Genomic DNA, 18964 nt, shown 5'->3' with positions numbered 1-18964 from the left:
TCCACTATTCCCCCCAACTCTGGGGAGCAGCTCACTTCGCAAATATGGAAAAACCTTTGCTTATTCCAGTGATACGTTTTTTGCGTGGAGGACCCAGTGAATGGGGAGAGGGAATTCTTTTCTGGATTGAGTGCTGGTCAATACTCTAAGTTTCCTTGCTGACCTGGGAGTGATAAGAATCCTGGAGGAAAGTAATTTTGGCTTTGAAGCAGCAAAGGAAGGGAATGCTGGGCAGAGCTGAAATGTGGACACAGGAAAGTGGATTTCAAAATGATGAGGAACAAATAGGTCATCGAATAATAGCTTTCATAAGAGAATACAGATCATGATAAATTAGAGATAATAACAAGATAAAGTACCTCTATGGGGAAGAAAAAAGAAGTCAGTGAAATTGCCAGGAAATTTGGGTGTAAGATAATATTTACAAATGTAGGGATGAGAACAAAACAGAGGGAGCCATAATCCTGAAAGGACAATTTCTTTCAGTCATTTGGGAAATGGTTATTGAAGGATTTCTCTATGCCAGGCACTTTGCTTTATGCTAAGGGGATAGCAACAAATAAGACACACCTAGGCTTACAGTTTAGCAATAAATACAGACATCAAGCAAGTAATTAAATGTGTGTTAACTCAGTCAACTACAAACAGAAGGAAACTTCCTCATCTGACAAACGACATCTATGCAAACCCTGACAAATGATACCTATTAAAACTCCTAAGTTAACATCATATTTAATGGTGAAAGACTGGGTATTTTCTGCCAAGATCAGGAACATGAGGATGCCTGCTTCCTCCATTCCTATTCAGTATCATAATAGAAGTTCTAACTAGGGTGATTAAGCAGAAAAAGAAATAAATGGCATAAAAATTAGGCAGGAGAAAATAAAACTCCACCATTTTCAGATGACATGATTTTGTGTATGTAAAATCCTAAGGAACCCCTTAAAACATGACTCATTCTAATAAACAAATTTAGTAAGGTTGCAGGAAAAATCAAATTTATTTGTATACAAAAATCAAATTTATTTCTATATACTAACAATGAACAATCTGAAAATGAAATTAAGGAAAAATTATACTTATAAGAGTATCTAAAATAACATAATCCCTAGGAATAAATTTAACAAAGAAAATGTGGACTTCAACACTGAAAATAAGAAAACATTTTAAAGAGAAATAAAAGATACTAAAAAGTGGAGAGACATCTCCTATTGATTCATCAAAAATTTTATATTGTGAAGCTAACAGTATCTCCCAAATTAATCTGTAGATTTAAAGTTCTCCCTTATCAAAATCCCAGCTGCCCCTATTTTCCCCATAAATTGACAAGCAGACCCTAAAATTCATGTGTAAATGCATACTGGTTGCCACTTCCTCCTTTTTTCCCCTCATAAATTGACAAGGTGATCTTAAAATGTATGTATAAATTCAAAGAACTCAGAATAGCCAAAATAATCTTGAAAAATATAGTGGAAAGACTCACATTTCCTGGGCGGGGGATTTAGCTCAGTGGTGCTGCCACCTGCCTCACAAGTGCAAGGGCCTGAATTCAGTCCCCAGTACAAAAAAACAAAAACAAAAACAAAAACAAAACATCTCACAATTCCTAATTTCAAACTTTACTACAGAAACATAATCATCAACACAGTGTGATACTAGCCTAAGGATAGACATATAAATGAATGGAATGTGAAATAGGAAGAAAAGGGGCAAAGGGGAAAGGAAGTGGGAGGGGTAGGGAAAAGGAAAGAAGGGAATGGGATTAATATGAGAAAATGAAAAAATGGAAACAAAGTCTTTGTTAATAGGGAGGGATGGAGGGGTTGAAGGGAGGGCAGGGGAAGGGGGAAAGATAAGAACTAAGATTATGAAAAGGTGCAAATTTCCAATGATGAATGTAACTGTATTGTATACCTAAAATGTCCCAATAAAATTAATAAAAAATAAATGAATGGAATATTGAAAAATCTAGATATAAATCCTCACATTAGGATAAGTTGACTTTCATAAAGAGTGGTAAGATAATATAATGGAATTTGGGGAGTCTGATTTTTTTCAGTTCTTTATATATTCTAGATAGTAGCCCTTTGTCTGAGTTACAGCTGCTAACATTTTTTTCCCACATTGTAGGTGGTCTGTTAGCTCTGTTGGTGGTTTCTCTTGCAGTGCAGAAGCTTTTTAATAAGATAAGATCCCAGTTGTTGATTCTTTCTGCTAGTTCCTGTGCTACTGAGGTTTTGTTCGTAAAGTCTTTTCCTATGCCAATGTCTTCAAGAGTTCTACCTAACTTATCTTCCAGCAAGTTTAGTGTTTCTGTCTTAATATTTAGATCTTCAATCCACTTTGATCTTAGTTTAGTGCATGGTGATAGATACGGGTCTAGTTTTAATCTCTGGCAGGTTGAAATCCAGTTTTTCCAACACCATTTATTAAAGAGGCTATCTTTCCTCCAATGAGGGTGTTTGGCTCCTTTGTCAAAGATGAGGTGGCTGAGTATGTCTGGAGTTGTTTCTGCGTCTTCTAATCTATTCCACTGATCCTTGGGTCTGTTTCTTTGCCAGTCAAAAATGGGGATCTGAAATGAACAGATATTTCTCAGACAAAGAAGTAAAAGCAGCAAATAAACATATGAAAAAATGTTCACCATCACTGGTCATTCAAGAGATGCAGATGAAAACAACACTGAGATTTCACCTCACCTCAGAAAGAATGACTGCTATCAAAAAATCAACCAATAACAAATGCTGGCAGGGGTGTGGAGAGAAAGGAACCCTTCTCCATTGTTGCTGGGAGTGCAGACTGGTGCAACCACTGTGGAAATCAGTGTGGAGATACCTCAAAGAACTAGGGCTGGAGGTCCCATTTGACCCAGCTATTTCCCTGCTGGGTATCTTCCCAAAAGAGTTAAAAGAATCATACCACAGAGATATATGTGTACTCATGTTTATTGCCTCACAGTTTGTAATAGCTAAAGCTTGGAAACAGCCCAAGTGCCCATCAACTGGAAACTGGATAAAGGAGATGTGGTATTTTTATAAAATGGAGTACTTACTCAGCCATAAAGAACGAGAAATGAGAGTCATTTATAGCTAAATGGATGCATATTGGGGCCATACTCTTAAGTGAAATAAATAGGACACGTAGAAATACCGAATAGTTTCTCTAGTGTGAGAAACTGAGAGTGTAAATAAGGATTAAAAGGATTAATAACTAATAATTGATACTTTGAAATAGGAAAAGGTCCAAAGGGGTAGGGGTGGTGGGAGGAGATGGGGGAAGGAAAGAATGGGAAGGAAAAATTATGAGAAAAGAAAAAAAAATGGAAACGAAGTCTATGTAAATAGGGAAGGGTGGAGGCGGTGAAGGGCCGACAGGTAATGGGGAAAAAATAAGAACCAAGATACATCAGGTACAGGTACAAGCACCCAATGATAAATGTAAACATATTGTATACCTAAAATGTACCAATAAAAGAATTTAAGTAAAAAAACAAAAAAAGATAATATAATGGAAGAAAGAATGATTTTTTTCAACAAGTGGTGGTGGGAAAACTGGATATCCATATGGAAAAGAATGAAATTAGACTCCTACTTCAAACATATTTTTAAAATTACCTCATTGCTTGGGAAGGGTGGAGCAGGGGAAGGGAGGGCAGGGAAATAGAGAAAAAATAAGAGCTAAGATACATCATGTAAAGGTACAAGATCCCAACGATGAACGTAACTGTATTTTATACCTAAAATGTACCAATAAACTTAATGAAAAAAATTACCTCAAAATAGCTAAACTATAGAACTTTTAGAAGAAAAACCGGAGTAAATATTTGTGACCTTGGCTTAGGTAACAATTCCTTAGATACACTACCAAAAGGAAAAGTGATAAAAGAAAGAATAGGTAAGTTGGAATTCATTACAATTAAAAACGCGTGTACTGCAAATGATGCCATCAAAAAACTGAAAAGATAACCTGCAGAATGGGAGAAAAATATTTAAATTACATGTATGAAAAGGAACTAGTGACTAGAATATAAAAATAATGATTATAACTCAATAGCAACAGGGTAAATGACCCAATTTAAGATGGGCAAAGGCTTCAGATAAATTTTTCTCCACAAAAACGGTTACTGAATGATACACAAGTAGTCTTTAAGCACTGAAAAGATGATCAACATCATTGTCATCACGGAAATGCAAATCAAAAGCACAATGAGATATCACTGCAAAGCCTCTAGGATAGTTCAATATAGAGATGAACAATAACAACGATAAGTTTTGGTGAGGATGTGGAAGAGCTGGAAGCATCATTCACTGCTGGTAGGAACATAGTAGTATGGTGCTTTGCAAGAACAGTTCTTAAAAACATTACATGCAGAATTACCATTTGATCTCACATTTCCATTCCTCGGTATACAACCAAGTGCAATGAAAACATATATCCACCCCAAAACTTGTACATGAATATTTATAGCAGGATTATTAATAATAGTCAAAAAGAAGAAACAACTTAAACATCTGCCAACCAATGAATAGGTGGATAAAATATGGTATAGCAACAAAATATTATTTATCATTAAAAAGGAATGACATAGGGCCAGGGATTTAGCTCAGTGGTTCTGCCACCTGCCTCGCAAGCACAAGGAACTGAGTTCAATCCCCAGTACCAAAAAAAAAAAGGAATGACATATTAACACAATGCTGAAAATGAACATGTTAACACATGGATGGACCCTGAAAACATAATGCAAAGTGAAAGAAACCAGTCACAATGGACAACATAGTCCATGATTCCATTTATATGTAATGCCCAGAAAAGGGAAATCTATAGATTCGGATGGTAGAGTAATAGTTTCCTAGGACTAAACATGGGATACAACTGTGATGAGAAGTGTTCTGAAATTTCTTTTTGTACTGATGAGAAATGTTCTGAAATTATATTGTGGTGATAGTTACTGTGACTATACTAAAAACCATTGAACTCTATAATTTAAATGGGTGAGTGGAATGTATGAGTGGTGATAAATATATCTCAATAAATCTCTAAAAAATGGAAGGATTGGGCAACAAAATAAATAGAGCACTGAGTGCTATGCTGAGGAAGAGTAGTGTATCAGTACTACTGACTATTTGGGGATCCAACGGAGCCAAGACATGAAGGATCAAGAGTCTAATGACTAATACTCTAAGCAGAGCAGTCAATAAATGGAAAGCCCTGATGCTGGGAAAAACATGGACAATCCAAAGAAACAGTGCATGAGGCATAGTGGGAGCTGAGGCAGGAATAAGGTGTGGTTAGATGTGTGGACAGGGGCCAGAGAATGCAGGTTCTTGGGGCCCATTTTAATGTTTCTAGACTTGTCCTGTAAAGCAATGGGAAGTGATTGAATGGTTTTAACCCAGGGAAAGCACTGGATGCACCTAAATTTTTAAACACTTACTCTGTTTGCAGGTAATTGATTTGAGGGATACAAAGAGATGCAAAAAATTAGATTGGGAATCAGTATGAAAGTCAGGAATAAAGATGATGCCCTAAGAAATCTAAACTGAAGGAGTTTGAAGGGAGAGTGGAGGTGAGAATGTGGAGACAATGAGCTGTTTTATAAAGTTTGGCTGTAATAGAGGAGAGAGATGCAGCTATAGCTGGAAGGGAATATGAGATAGAAGAAATCTGAGATAGACATGCTTGAATGGGAATTGGAAAGCTCTAAAGAGAGACAGGCTTAGCATTCAGAAGACAGAGGAGAGAATTCATTCAACCAGGCTCTTGCAAAGGTGGATGGTAATGAGATGCAGAACACCTTCAGAGGGATATGCCTAACATAACAGGAGGAAGAGAGGAAGGAGGTGGCTGCTGATGAAGGTGGATTTGTAGGCTTGGAGGAAGAAAATCTCCATTCTCCTTCCTCCAGTTCTGCAAATAACTCATGGGGCAAGAGTGAATAGATAGGCATTAATAATGTGATGTCAGAGGCCGTGACTAATGAGGAAGCCGAGGGGGCATTATTAGGGTTGATGATAGACATTAATGAAAGAGACTGAAGTATACATAACCACACATTTTATACTCCATTCTTATATTATGTTCAAAACAGAAAGGATAGAAAAATTAGTTAAGAGAGAATTGGGACCCTAAATGGAGAAAAAATAGTGAGAAAGAATTTAGTTACTTTAAAAGTTCAAATCTTCAGGCCCTGTGTGCCAAATTAGCTTAATGATACAATTGAAGAATCATTCTTGATATTAAAAATTATGCTGATTGAAACAGTCATGGTAATATTGGAAATGATCTATTTTTTAAAGGAGTAAAAGGGGAATTCAAGAAAATCTAGTAGAGTCAAATGAACTATGATCTTTGCAAGTTTGTTATCCGTGATCATTAGGAAGCAGCAAGGTTCATGAGGAAATGTTTATGCTAAAATATTATTTTTTATTGAGACAGTATCTATCTTGTAATTTCAAAGTACATGACTGGTAGATTAAATAAATATCATTTACAAAGATAACAGAGTTTCAGAGGGCATTGATCACAGGACTGCTGTATGGAGAACTGTATTTTTCAAAGAAACATTGGTATATAGAAAATGGTCAACAAGAGGTCCCAGATGAAAATGGACAGGGATAACTAAAACAATAGCTTTGGGTGAGACAACAAAGGTATCCTCAAGTACTTCAAGGCTGGGTGTGGCCAGTCCTTTTTTCTTTCTTTTTTTTTTGGTACAGTAGCCCGGGGAGTAGAGCTAGAAGCAAGGGTGAAAAGTTCCAAGGAAGTAGATTGCTGCCCCTAAATAAAGAATACCTAACACCTGGAGATGTCCATCGATGAGGAACACTTGAGCTCCTCAGTCTAGGAAGATTCTAGAAACTGTACTGGGGCTTCTGCTACAACAAGATGGGGCGGGGACTATGTAACTCTAAGGCAGCAATGGCGAACATTTTAGAGACGAGTGCCCAAACTGCAACCAAAACCCACTTATTTACTGTAAAATGCCATCACTGCAATTAAACCTAAATACTGAGGTTTTAGTTTAGAAAGAGCAACTCATACATTAACATCTTCTGTCTCAAAAGAAAAACAACACATGTGCCATAGGCTTACCACCTATGGCACCTAAGTTCTGTTCCATTAAAATAAATTTAGAGGAAATGTGACTTGGGTGTTCATTCTTCAGCACACTCATGCTAGATATGGAAACACGGATGCCTACAAGTAGCAGCCCAAAGCTGCATAGAGAGGCAATGGTAGAGCAAAGACTGAATCCATCTGCACTCTCCCCAAGTCTGCCCCAGATTTCTATTGCTCCGCACCACTCTATTTCCACCATTTCTATTGCTTTGTCAGTGACCAGTGGTTGCTTTTCCTTTTTGAAATTTCACTTACGAGTTCTAAATCCTTTGTTCATGACTTTCAGGTCACACTTTTCCATGAAAGTCCCCTGATCCACATGGCCTGGATGAAATCTGTAGCACTGGCCTTGAAACTCAGCAGTCCTGAGTATCTGAGCCTTGAGGTTTCTGTAATCCTTGAGGAGGTTTCCCAGAGAGTTTTATGTATAGAATCTGGAGGAAAAGGGAAATATTCACAGGAAGAAGACAGAATTCCAAATCACTGTATCTTACCTTGTCCTTGGGGTTTGCTGTGCTCCTGCCTCAGTTGTACATGACAAAGTTCATCCACTGAGAAATAAGCATCATCATTACAACCAGTGCTTTAAGCTCCTTTACTTCATATAGGGATGTACAAGTGCTACCCTCCTCCCTTGGAAGATCCCAGTTCAGTCTCATCACCCCTTTTCAGCTAACTCTAACCCAAGCAGGAGGTCTAAGCCCTATTTCAACATATCTTCTGGTAGTCCCTCAGAAGCCAGGCAGTGACAAGTATGACTGAGGTTGACCAGCTGGCCTGTTGGAAGGCTCTAAAATTCAGTGGGAGCAAGTTTAATGTACAGTGAGCTTGGCGGGCTGCTCTTCAGTTCCTTCTTGGATTTATGACTCCCACATAATCCCCTGCTTTATTAAGCTATTGGAAAAAAATAAAATCTGTCTGCCAAGATCCTAAAGCAGCCCGGCAGCCAGCAATATATAAAGGCAGTAATTGGAGGCAGGGGGGCCAGTGGCTTGGCTGGCCTTTGATGGAGGGTTCAGTATCCTCAGGGAGAAGAATGCCCACTGGAAGTGGGTCAGGAAGGGCGGCCCCGGGGTTGCACCTGGCCTTGAGAAGGGAAGGTGCCTCACCTCCATTTCCGTCAGGTAGAGTCCTTTTCCGTCCTTGGAGAGATTATGGAATGTCTCTAGGATAAAGAAGGAAAGGTTTTGACTGACTGAGGAGAAGGAAATCAGGGCAGGGCAGGCCCATGAGAGGACCGAAGCAGCGGTGAGGACTCTGTAAAGCAGCTCTCGTGGTCCACAGACTGAGCCCATCCCCACGTTCCTCTTTTGGCTCAAGCTCTATTACTGTGGGTCAGCTCTAGGCTCCAGTTCTCACAATAGCCCTCTGTGACTGCTCAGTCCCCTCCCCTTCCAGATTCCTGGCCCCTTATGTCCCTCCACACTCAGTCAGGAAATGTGTGGGGTTTCCTTAGTTTCATGAGTGCAGTCTGGGGACCTGCCCAGTGCCCCTAAGAATACCCTGGGGGCGAGGTTTGTGCTTCAGGCTTGGCTCTGACCCTCCCAAGGCTCCATTCACTCAGTTTTTTTTTTTTAATTTCCCCCCTCAGAACTGTGGGGTTTGCAGAGGGACATGGCAGGGCCGGGGTGTCTCTGGCCCCCATACCACCACTGTGGCCTGGGATTTCACACAGGATTTCATTTAAAACAGGCTATGTTGCTAAAAAGGGTCAAATTCTCTGGCCTCCATAGCTCAAGGAAAGGCCTCCTGTCCCACTTCCTTACCCATGTGTATGTGGTTTCTTCTGCAGAGACCACACCCTTCCCTGCAAGACTGAAGAGCAGGTTTCAGTTATATACACAACCCAGAGAGGGGCAGGGTGATTTAAATTAACCTTGTCCCTAGGAGAGCTAGACATGGTGAAGAGGTCACAAGAGACCTGGGATGGGGGTGTTGGGGTGGCCAGGGTATGGAAGGGAAGCTGGTGACGCTGTTTCAGTGACTGCACTATTAGTGACAGCCTCAGTTGGCACTGAGCTCTTACAGCAGGGACGCCTCAGGCAGGACACCAGCCCATCCACTCCCGAGGCCTTGCCTGGCCTGGGGCAGCAGGGTCTCCCCCAGGGACACTTACTTGTCATGGCTTCCAGCCGCATCAGGAAGCAGACCAGGCTGGGGAAGCTGACCTGACCAGCGCTGTCACTGTAGCGAAGGGTCATGAGACCCAGCAGCTCACTGCTGATGGAGATGCCTGTAAGGAAGTTTGGGCCACAGGGTGAGCTGGTAAATGGAGGAGGTAGGGTGGGGAAGGGGAAGGGGAAGTGAGGGGTTCCCCTCTGCCTCGCCAGACGTGGGACATTTGTTCAGAGTGCTCAGGGGCCCCCCATCGCCTCCTGTTCAGCCTAGTTTGGTGGCCAGTCCCCTTCTCTCAGGACCTCGCTGATCTTCCCATGTTCTCTGGCCGGGCACTAGTGATACAGTTCAGGAGGTTGTTCAGGGACCAGCTTAAGGGACACGACACTGAGTGTTCCTCTGGAGACACATGAGCCTTCCCGATTGGATAATCCTGCCCAGCATGGGGGCTGGCAGGACCAGGGGCTTGGGTCTAGCCCTGGGTCTGTCGGGCCTCTCTCTGTGGGTGGCTTTATAAAACCATCCTCCTCCCCAATCCCAGGACTCTGTGTGGGCCTTCTGCATGGATGCTGCTAGGATGAGCAGGTGTGGACTCCCTGAAAGAGAGGGATTTAGTTCTGTGTGGTCTCCCAGGGAAAAGGCTGCTTCTCAGAGGGGAGACCAGGCTCAGAAGGGGGCCTCAGCCGGGCAGAAGACAGTCCCATTGCCCTCTTTGTCTTGTTGCCTTGCAGTCTAGTTATAAGTTCCAGGGAGGCACCAGCCACAGAGGGACAAGTGCAGACTGGCACACGGTTGGACCTGCAAACTCTGGCGAGCAGCAAAACCTTGCAAGCTGAGCCATCCCTCAAGAGATGAGCCCAGTAGCCTGTGGGACCCCTGCACCCAGTGACACTTTTGATTCCAATCTCACAATGCCTTCAAAGGGGCCATACCATTGTCTCCACCTGCTGCTTCTCAGACTGCTCATTCACTTATGGTTAAGTTGCCTGCCTAGCCCCTGAAGTCTGTTCAGTTGAATTTGAACTATTCTTTATTTTTCTCTCTTCTTATTATTCTGAACTCTTTAGTGAGGGCTCCTGTAATGATTTCTTCTTTAATGGGCCTTCGGTGGTTCTCAGGTGTTTTCCAGATGGGCAGGAGCACCACCTGGTGCTTGTTGGGAAATGAAAGCTCTCTAGCCCCATTTGGACCTCCTATATAAATGCAAGGGAGGCTCAGCTTTCTGTGCTTTCACAAGCCCTGAGCAGAGGACTCTGATGACCCCCAGGTTTAAGCTCTGCAACCCTGCTCTGAAGAATTAAGGGGAGGATCTACGCTCAAGTCAAGAGCAGAGTCCTGTATTTCTACCCCCTCTCCAGATCAGGAGCCAGGGGAGAGAGAATTATGGAGTTAACCTGGGGGAGCACGATTTTACAGTTTGAGGAAAGTGGTCATTGCATTAACTTTTTGTGATCCATTTTCCCCAGTGGTACAATGGAGGCAATGATTCCTGCCTTTCCCAGGTCTCAGGGCAGTCAAGATAATCACATGAGGTGACGTGGACAGGAGAGCTTGGTGAGCTGTGCAGCCCATATATACCTGAAGGTTTTATCATTAGCCCAGCAAAGCACTTTTGTTTACTGAAAGCAGGCAGATGCCATTTGATTCCATTTAGCCCCAAATCCTCCATGAAGAGAGAGAAGAGAGACCATCAGCCTGCGTGTGGATTTTTAACTCTGATGGCCCAGGTGCTGAGCTGGATGCTTCTGGAAGGTAGGGCATTAATCACAAGTAGCTATTTTCTCACAGTTAGAGCTGTACTGGGGAGAAAAGGCAGCTGGGAAAATTGACTGACATTAAGAGAGCTCCATCAGAGGCCTGATGTCTGAGTCTGGAGCCCTGGAGACCCATCAGGGTGATGGCAGACCAGGGGAGAATGTGGGAGCTGAGTTGTTCTCTCTCCTGACTGTCCAGCTTTACAGCACTACAGTGTCATACAACACACTGGGGCTGAGGGGAGCCTCTCCCTGCACGCAGGCCCAGGACACCCTGCTCAAAAGGCCCCTGCCTTACCTGTGCTCTCTATGGCCTTGCTCAAGTCTGAGCTCAAGAGGACTCCAGAGCTTTGCTGGATGTTCTGGAAAACATGCTGACATGGAAAAAGGGGAAAAGAAGAAAGAAGCCATGGTGAAGACCTGCAGGGTGTGGATGGAAAAGACTTGGAAATCCCTTTTAACACCTGGCGTTTGCCTCACTAAAGCCTCAGTGGACCCAGCTCAGAGGCAGGCCAGGGAGCAGGAAGGAGGGTTGGGGCAGGTAGGAGTGTCCGAAGTTGGGGCCTGTGCATTTCCCTCTCCCAACCTGCTTTCCTTTCCTCCTCCCATCTCAGGTGGATCCCGCCACCTAGCACAATTTGCTGTCTTCATGGAAGCATAGGGCTATCTAAAGAGTTTGCAAAGGGTAGTGGTCAAGAGCACAGACTTGATGAGCAAATGTCCGGGATATAAGTCCCAGCCCAACTATTTATCAGCTGTGTAACTAATCTTAGGTGAGTTATTTCCTCTCTCCTGGCAAATATTTATCAGGTGCTTAGGCGTGTACCTTGAACAGGAGTGAATGCTGTGGAGAAGGTATTGGGAGTAAGTCCAATAGGTATTGGGAATGGGGTCCAGGTACAGTTGCAGGAAGTAGTAACTCATATGTCACTTTTGTACACTGCTGCTCTTACACTTACAGCTTTCCCACCTCTGCCTAATCCTCACTGTATTCTGCTCACTATCATACTCCCCAGGAGAGGACACTGATGCTCAGTCAGGAGGAGATCTGGCCTTGGATTCAGTGGGCAGCTGCGGCAGGGCTGAATGCAGGACTCCAGTTTTGGTCTTTGCATAGCTGCCCCTAGGAGTTTTCCAAGATACACCCCCCTCCCCCACCCCACCAGGTGAGGCCAACTGTGGAAGACAATGACTGTGCAATAGCAGCTTAAGAGGTGTTCTTGGCCTTATGAGGCTTTTGGTGAGCTAGAGATAAACTTCAAGTGTTCCCCACTGGGTTTTCTTGTGTCCATTTGGTAACTGGTTTGGTCGTTTAGTCAGCATTTTTTAATGCTGCTATATTAGACACACTGTGCAGCGCACTGGAGACAAATGGACCTGAGGAGGTCTTGCCCTGGAGGACACGACAATTTAAAGGGGGAATAATGTGCCAACAATTTCAGTGCCTTGCAAGAAACCAAGTGACCAGTGTCCCTGACCTGTGTGGTGCGTCCTGGCAGAGACACAGGAGCTCTTTTCTCAGCCTGTAAATACTGCACAGAGATATTTAGTGGCTTCCAATATGTTGGTGCTTTCTTTCTTTAAAAGCATATGATACTTTTCAATTTCCTGTTTGTACATATTACAGGAAAAATTTGAGAAATATTCACCATGGTAGGTGTGAGTTTTCCTTTGGTAAGATCAGGTTTTCTTTTTAAATTTATTTTTGTTCATCTGTATTAAGAGGCATTGCTTTTATCGCAACAAAAAGTTATTTTTAAGTACAAAACAGTAAGACAGCAGAGTGTGGCTTGTGCTGTCAGATGGAGGCTCACGTGTGAGGAATCAGAGGGGCACTGATCAGGTCCCAGGGTGCAGGGGCAGAGAAGGAAGAGCAGGCCGAAGGCACAAGGGCAGGCATTTACAGGGAATAGCCGGGTGCCTTGTAGTTGGGGTCACAGGAAGGTGCATGAGTGTAAAGGGCTTCTCCTTGACTCAAAAGCAGGGGCCCAAATCAGAAGGCCTTGTGTGCTGCTCTGATGAATTTAGACTTTGTCCTGAGGACAATGGGGAGGCCACACTCAGGCTGTAGACCAGCTGTGTCTGTGTTTTTGGCAGATGCTCTGGCTCAGGCACTGGACAAGAAAGGGGTGGCCTCATAGACTGAGTCTGGGGAGAAGCGAGGAGCACCCTGCTGGCTGACAGTTCCAGCTGTGGTGACCTCTCTCTTCAAAGCCTCCCAGGTCCTTGGCCTTCTCCTGTGTGAGCACGTTTCCCAGACAATACAACCTCTGGTAGTAGGGTGAGGTTTCCTCCCCTTTCCACCCCTTGACCCTGGTTCAGGCTCAGACACCTTGGAAATATTTGCTAAACTAGATGAAATAAGGAGGTTAGTCATAGAGGACATGCCCCTACCTGGAAGTGGACAAGACGCCTCCACAGTCTGGCAAACTCCTCCTGGTCAAGCCGCCCATTCACCTCTAGCTGGGTGAGGAGTTAAGAGTTAACTAGTCTGGGGTACCCTGAGCAAGGCCCACTGGTCTCACCAACAAAGCCAGAGCAACTCTATCAACTACTAAGCAGTCGGTTGGGTGTCACCTACACATGGCCCCCTGCCAGCTCACTCGCACTGTGTATGAAGGTGACCTGATTTAGATTTGTTTTATAGACGAAGACAGATAAAGAGGTAGAAGCCCTGAGAGAGGGAGGCTGAGCACACTTGCATCTAGAGGACAGGGTGACTCTGATATGGCCTCCACCAATTGGGTGGGACCCTGGCAAGGAGGATGGGGATGAGCACGAAGGGTCTTGCAACTGTGGATGCAGCAGTGATGGGTGAGTGTGCCAACCTTGTGCACAAATGTGTGCAAGGAACGCTTTCTGTGTATCGATGCCAGTCCTGGCCCCCCGCCCCCACCCCCCAGGACGGGGACACTGATGACTCGGGAGAGGAAAAGAACTGGCTTCTGCAAACTGGAAGGGAGCCATGGGGGAGCAGGGGAACAGGAAGGGCCCGGTATACTTTGTGGGGTTCTATGTGAGTGACCTGCCTTGGGCTCTCTGGCCCGGCCTGCAGATGTGAGGGCCATTTGGATTGCTCTGTGTCTGATTGCAACCCTCAGCTAGCGGAGACAGGGCCTGATTTATGATTTCATCAAGAAGCTCTCTTGTTCTACAATGGCCAGCTTCGCATTCCCAGTCGAGCCTTGTTAACGGTGTGGGAGCTGGGTGATCTGTCTCCCTCGGAGACAGCCACAGCTGGGGGAGGACCTGCCTGTGTGCGCAGCCTTTCCTTCCTGTAGGGAGATGGTGCAGGCAGGAGGGCGCTTCAGGGAGAGTGAATGTAGGGATGGGAGTCAGGAGGCTGGGATTTCATTCTTGATTTTGCCACTTGCGGTCACTGAACTGCCGAGACCCAGTGTCTGTGGCCGCAAACGCAGCATGTTAGCAGCAATGGCTTCAGCTGCTGTGTAGAGCAAGGAGGCTCCTGCATGTTGGTGCGGTTATCTCCACTGAAATGGGGCTCATTGAGTAGGGAATCTAAGTAGTGAAGACTTCTCCAGTGGTGAGGGACACGGGGAAGGGAAGTGGTCCTCCATGGAGCTCAAAGGAGAAGGTGTACAAGAAGGTTAGAACACAGACTGAAGGTGAAATCCCTACTTCACATCTGGACACAAGTCCTGGCTAGACGCGTGACCTGGGTAAATGACTGAACCTCCCCGAATCCCTATTCTTCCACTGTACAGTGGGATACTGCTTATATCACAGGATTATTGCAAGAATTATAAGGAAAATCTCTATATACGTTTATATTCACCAGTACAATTTGTAAATGCTTGACTGATGATCACTTTTGCTACCACTGCCGATTGATCTGGAGTTAGCGGAGAACGCACACGACCCCAGGCCTCTGGTGAACCTGGGAAGGCCACAAAGTGAATGGGCTCCTGCGGCTGGATAAAAGGTCGAATGAAAAGGATACATCCATCAGAGCCACAATACTGCGGCACTCGTCCAAGGAGAAAGTGTCCCCTGGAGGTCCTGAGGACGGAGAACAGGAAGGGCTGAATCGTCAGTGGAGTGGAGAGGGGCCAGGGGAGATAAGGCTGGGCCCAGCAGGCCCTGGAATGTACCTGTCAGGAGCTCCTGGTTGAGAAGGCTCTGAAGTTGAGTAGCATCAATGTCCAGCCCCTGATTCAAACAAGGAGGGAAGATGGGCATCAGACGGGGCCGGGACCGGAGAGGCCCACTGCCCAGCTCCAGAATAGCTCTCTGATTGCCAACCATTTCGTGTTCACCAAGTGCCTGTGCCACCTTGACCTGGCTATTCCAGGCCATGGCAATGACTCCCTCTCTGAGCATCTATAGTGGCCATCAGTCCTGACATTTGCCACCAGTGGGCGCCTCCTGGCACTTCCCTTCTCTTCATTACTGGACTGAAAACAGCTGCTTCCTCTCTACCATGCCTGGCATCAGGAACCCCTCAGGTCAGTACTGCTGGGTGAATCAATGCACCTCTGTAGGTGAGTTTCCATCGACTTCCAGACTAAGAGAAAATATGACTGAGGGTATGTGACTGTGTGTGTGCACACATGTGTGATAATAGGAGTTAAAAATATCCCAAATCTAGGCTAAGAGAAGCTACTACAATGGAACACATTGCTTAGTATTAATCTTTCCAGCCATTGAAGCAAAAGGGAGATGGCATGGTTTTCCTTGGATTAAAAGCAGGAAGCAGTTAAGGTTGAAGGGAAAGAGGCCTATGCTCTGGAGAAGTTAATCTCATTAGAGTTGTACTAGGGCACTGAACAGCATGATGGGCGGTGTCTTTGGTGACGGTTTTACTGAGAAGCAGAGCTGTTGTCCTTGGGGGAAGTGTTTGCTCGGAGAACTGGCTCTGGAGTGAGGTTTCTCGGCCGGTGGCTTTGTAGAGTGACACTGGGTCAAGTGGAAGCAGATATTTCCTGTGGATCTTCCGAGAACCAGCATCTCATAGAAGATACACTGTCCCTTCCATCTCCCCGGGTTGGCCTCACCACCCACACTGAGAGCAAATGCAGCCCCTCAGCCTGTCCTAATGGGTCCTTCAGCCAGGAGCACAGGTCCTCTTGATGCCTCAAGAAGATGTGCTGCCAGTATCTGAAGTTGCCCCTCGGGTTACCCTTCCAACATCTCACAGTTTGCGTGTCAGGAAAGCTGGTGTGTGTGCCCAACATCACCTGAGTTTCTCTGCAAAGGAATCCTCACTTTCATCAGCAGCTGACACGCTAATGAGGAATTCCAACTTACCTGGAATTGCCCAGTGGGCTACAACAGCATGGACCAGGGAACATGTCTGCTGCCTTTTCCACATTCCCCACCTAGGACACACTCTGAGCTGGAGCCATACTCCATAACCAACCAGAAGTGTGTGAGAAGATGAAGGCAGGAATGGAGTTGATGGCTGCTTAAACAAATTCCCACAGAACTGCACGTTTGTCTCTGCTACTGCGGTGTGGGAGACCCAAGGGCTGGCACTTTGGTATTCCCAAAGCTTGGTGCGACACATGGCATGCTGTAGGTGCTTGGGAAATGCTCACCCACGGAATAAACAGTAGGTAGTGGGTGGATTTGCTCCAACCCAGAGTTCAAGTGTATTCTTCCTTTCCCAAAGGCAGTCCTTGATACAGTACCATCACCACCACCAAGGCTCAGGAAAGTAAATAGTGGTGGGAACAAGTCACTGTATTAATTTAAAGCAGTTTAAACTGATGTAACAGATCAGGAGAGAGGACTTTGCTTTACCTTTTCTTTGGAAGACACAGTCTCTCAGGATAGTCTGCAGATCACAGAGCATGACAACAGCTGGGCCTTGTTCAAGGGTCCCCAGTCTAGTGGTGACCTTGGAATGATGCTGTGTCTGTGCCTTATTCTAACTCCCACCAAGGCCCAATAGGAGCCTCCTCTAAGAGGAGGTGTTTGGCTGTTGTCTGGGAAAGTCTTGGCTGTGAATCTGCACCTTCTTATCACTGGACACAGTGTTTAGTTTAGAAGTACAAATGCACGGACCCTGAAGAAGCTTGGTCTAAGGTATCCTAATCAGGCCGTACTGGGGCAAAGAATGCACACAATGTCCCCCCTCCCCAAGGGAACCCGCACACGGAGAACGATGATCATCTGGCCAGCCTTGTCAAGCAGCAAGTGAAGAGCCTTCAGAGGTAACCTGGGGGTGGCCTGACTCCTCAGCCAGCGCCGATTCCAGAGAGGAACTGCTTTGGGCCCAAAGTAGCCCTCGTTCCAGCCACATTCTGCATTTCTCTTTTCTTTTCTCTGAACCCAGCGTGCCTCCAGGACACTGCCACCCCTTTAGTCCTCTGAATACAGAGCCAGGGCCTGGCATCCTTCCTGTCTGGTGTGGTACATACGATCATGTCTATCACTTTCTGCTTCCCTCACCAGTGCGATTATTAATGGTAAAAGGCCTGCCAAGTAGAGCCCTTGGCAGCTACTTTATCCTGACAGGTCAGGGAGTTCTTTATAACAGTTTATTAAACCATTAGGAACATCCTGAATGCACATAGGTGGCTTGGCAGGAAGCATGCTGTTGTGCTTTCTGAAGCTGGCCAGCTCCTGGAAGGAATGATGCCAGCCTGGGGGGAGGTGGCGGAGCCAGAGAGGGAAAGATTTCAAAGGGTGCTGCCAATTGCCTGTTTAAAGATGTTAAAGGCAACATACCCCTTGCACACTCCCTGTAATTATCTTCCCCCTTTCTAAGCTCTTTGTTCCACTGGGATGTCTCCCAGCAGGGGGTGGCACTTCTCTCCAGAGCTAGGCAGCCAGAGAAGTTCTGGAGATGGTCCAGGCAGAGGGAGAAGCTGAGAAAATGACCCATCAACTGGCTCTTCCTCTGCATCCTGACAAGGGCCTAGACAGCTCTCCTGCCCTGAAGTCCCTCCATCTTCTGCCCCACGGAGCCCCTCAGGGCTTGGTACTGTACCTTTGGCGCATATCTGTAGAAAATGCTTTGTTCAGAGCCATTTTCTGAAAGAGTTTCCTGGATCAAAGGGGAAATAGCCAACATTAAACTTCTGAGGAGAAACCTCCCTCTCCTGTACAGCAAGAGCCCAACGACTCCCACGTAGATCAGAGGCAAAGGCAGTTGGAAAAACTCAGAGAATTAGAAAATCAAAGTTTGTGGCAAAATGATGGTTGGGTCCAGCCTGACCTTGAAGACCCGATGTTCTCCTTCCCACCCCTTTTGTGCCCTTTGCAGACTCTCCATTTCCACTGATCCGTGGTGAGGCTGGCCAAAGCTGTTGGGGACGGGATGTGGTCAAGGAAGTGTGCCAACTCAAAACCTTCTTCCGTGTCTATCAACCATACCTTCCTCCATACCTACCTCCAGTGCTCTGAGCTTGAAACTGCTGCCCGGGTTCCTAGGAAACCAGAAGGACAGTGTGTCAAAGATGACCTCACTATTGAGAAGAGGCTGCATATGGGGGACACCCAGGAGGCACCTGACGTTTCTGACAAGGACGAGAGTGGAGAGCCCTCGGCATCAGAGGACATGAAGTGGGCAGTCAGCACACAGACCAGCCTTTTGGGTGGGCATGGTCTGATAGTCTAATCGTTGAGTAAATAGCCACTTTCATAACGACATGCACATGTACAGTGACTCCCATTGCCAGGATAAGGATGACTATTGCTTTACAGTCCATCTTGAATAGGTGGCAATGGCTGCCTAGCCTGCTAGACTGAGACGGCCTCCCTCACACTCACAGGAAAGTTCACTTGCAATGTCTGTCTCAGGGCCAAGGGGGACAAGAAGCCCCACGAGTGAGTACTTGTGGGTCTCAGGCTTGACCTATTGACTAGGCACTCGACACCCAGCAGGTTTGGACAGGCCCACTTTTCTCAGTCCCCCAACCCATCCCACATTGTGGCCACTAGTGGACAAGTGGACACACAGGTTGTAGGCCACCAGTCTGTGCCTTGCTACTCAGCAAGACCTGTGCTGA

The 18964-nt window shown here is 45.6% G+C and overlaps 1 protein-coding gene across 1 annotated transcript in view; it reads right to left on the bottom strand.

Moving 5' to 3' along the window:
* Nucleotides 1–1043: 1043 nt before the first annotated feature.
* Capn13 (calpain 13) overlaps nucleotides 1044–18964 on the bottom strand; it is a 78729-nt gene continuing 60808 nt past the window's right edge. Inside the window, exons 13-22 of the mRNA XM_087216500.1 lie at nucleotides 18346–18382; nucleotides 17944–18000; nucleotides 15101–15158; nucleotides 14950–15008; nucleotides 13383–13451; nucleotides 11287–11362; nucleotides 9236–9352; nucleotides 8229–8284; nucleotides 7614–7670; nucleotides 1044–2575 (exon numbers count right to left, since the gene is read on the bottom strand). Coding sequence (XP_087072626.1) covers nucleotides 7644–7670; nucleotides 8229–8284; nucleotides 9236–9352; nucleotides 11287–11362; nucleotides 13383–13451; nucleotides 14950–15008; nucleotides 15101–15158; nucleotides 17944–18000; nucleotides 18346–18382 — 556 coding nt within the window. The 3' untranslated portion in view covers nucleotides 1044–2575; nucleotides 7614–7643. The remainder of the gene's footprint in view (nucleotides 2576–7613; nucleotides 7671–8228; nucleotides 8285–9235; nucleotides 9353–11286; nucleotides 11363–13382; nucleotides 13452–14949; nucleotides 15009–15100; nucleotides 15159–17943; nucleotides 18001–18345; nucleotides 18383–18964) is intronic.

The sequence above is a fragment of the Heterocephalus glaber genome, unplaced genomic scaffold (genome assembly GCF_053883595.1).
Source record: "Heterocephalus glaber isolate CG9 unplaced genomic scaffold, H.glaber_assembly_v1.0 deba00001457, whole genome shotgun sequence".
NCBI classification, from domain to species: Eukaryota; Metazoa; Chordata; class Mammalia; order Rodentia; family Bathyergidae; genus Heterocephalus; species Heterocephalus glaber.
The sequence above is the reverse complement of the archived record's forward strand: the minus strand, read 5'-3'. Positions and strand labels throughout refer to the sequence as shown.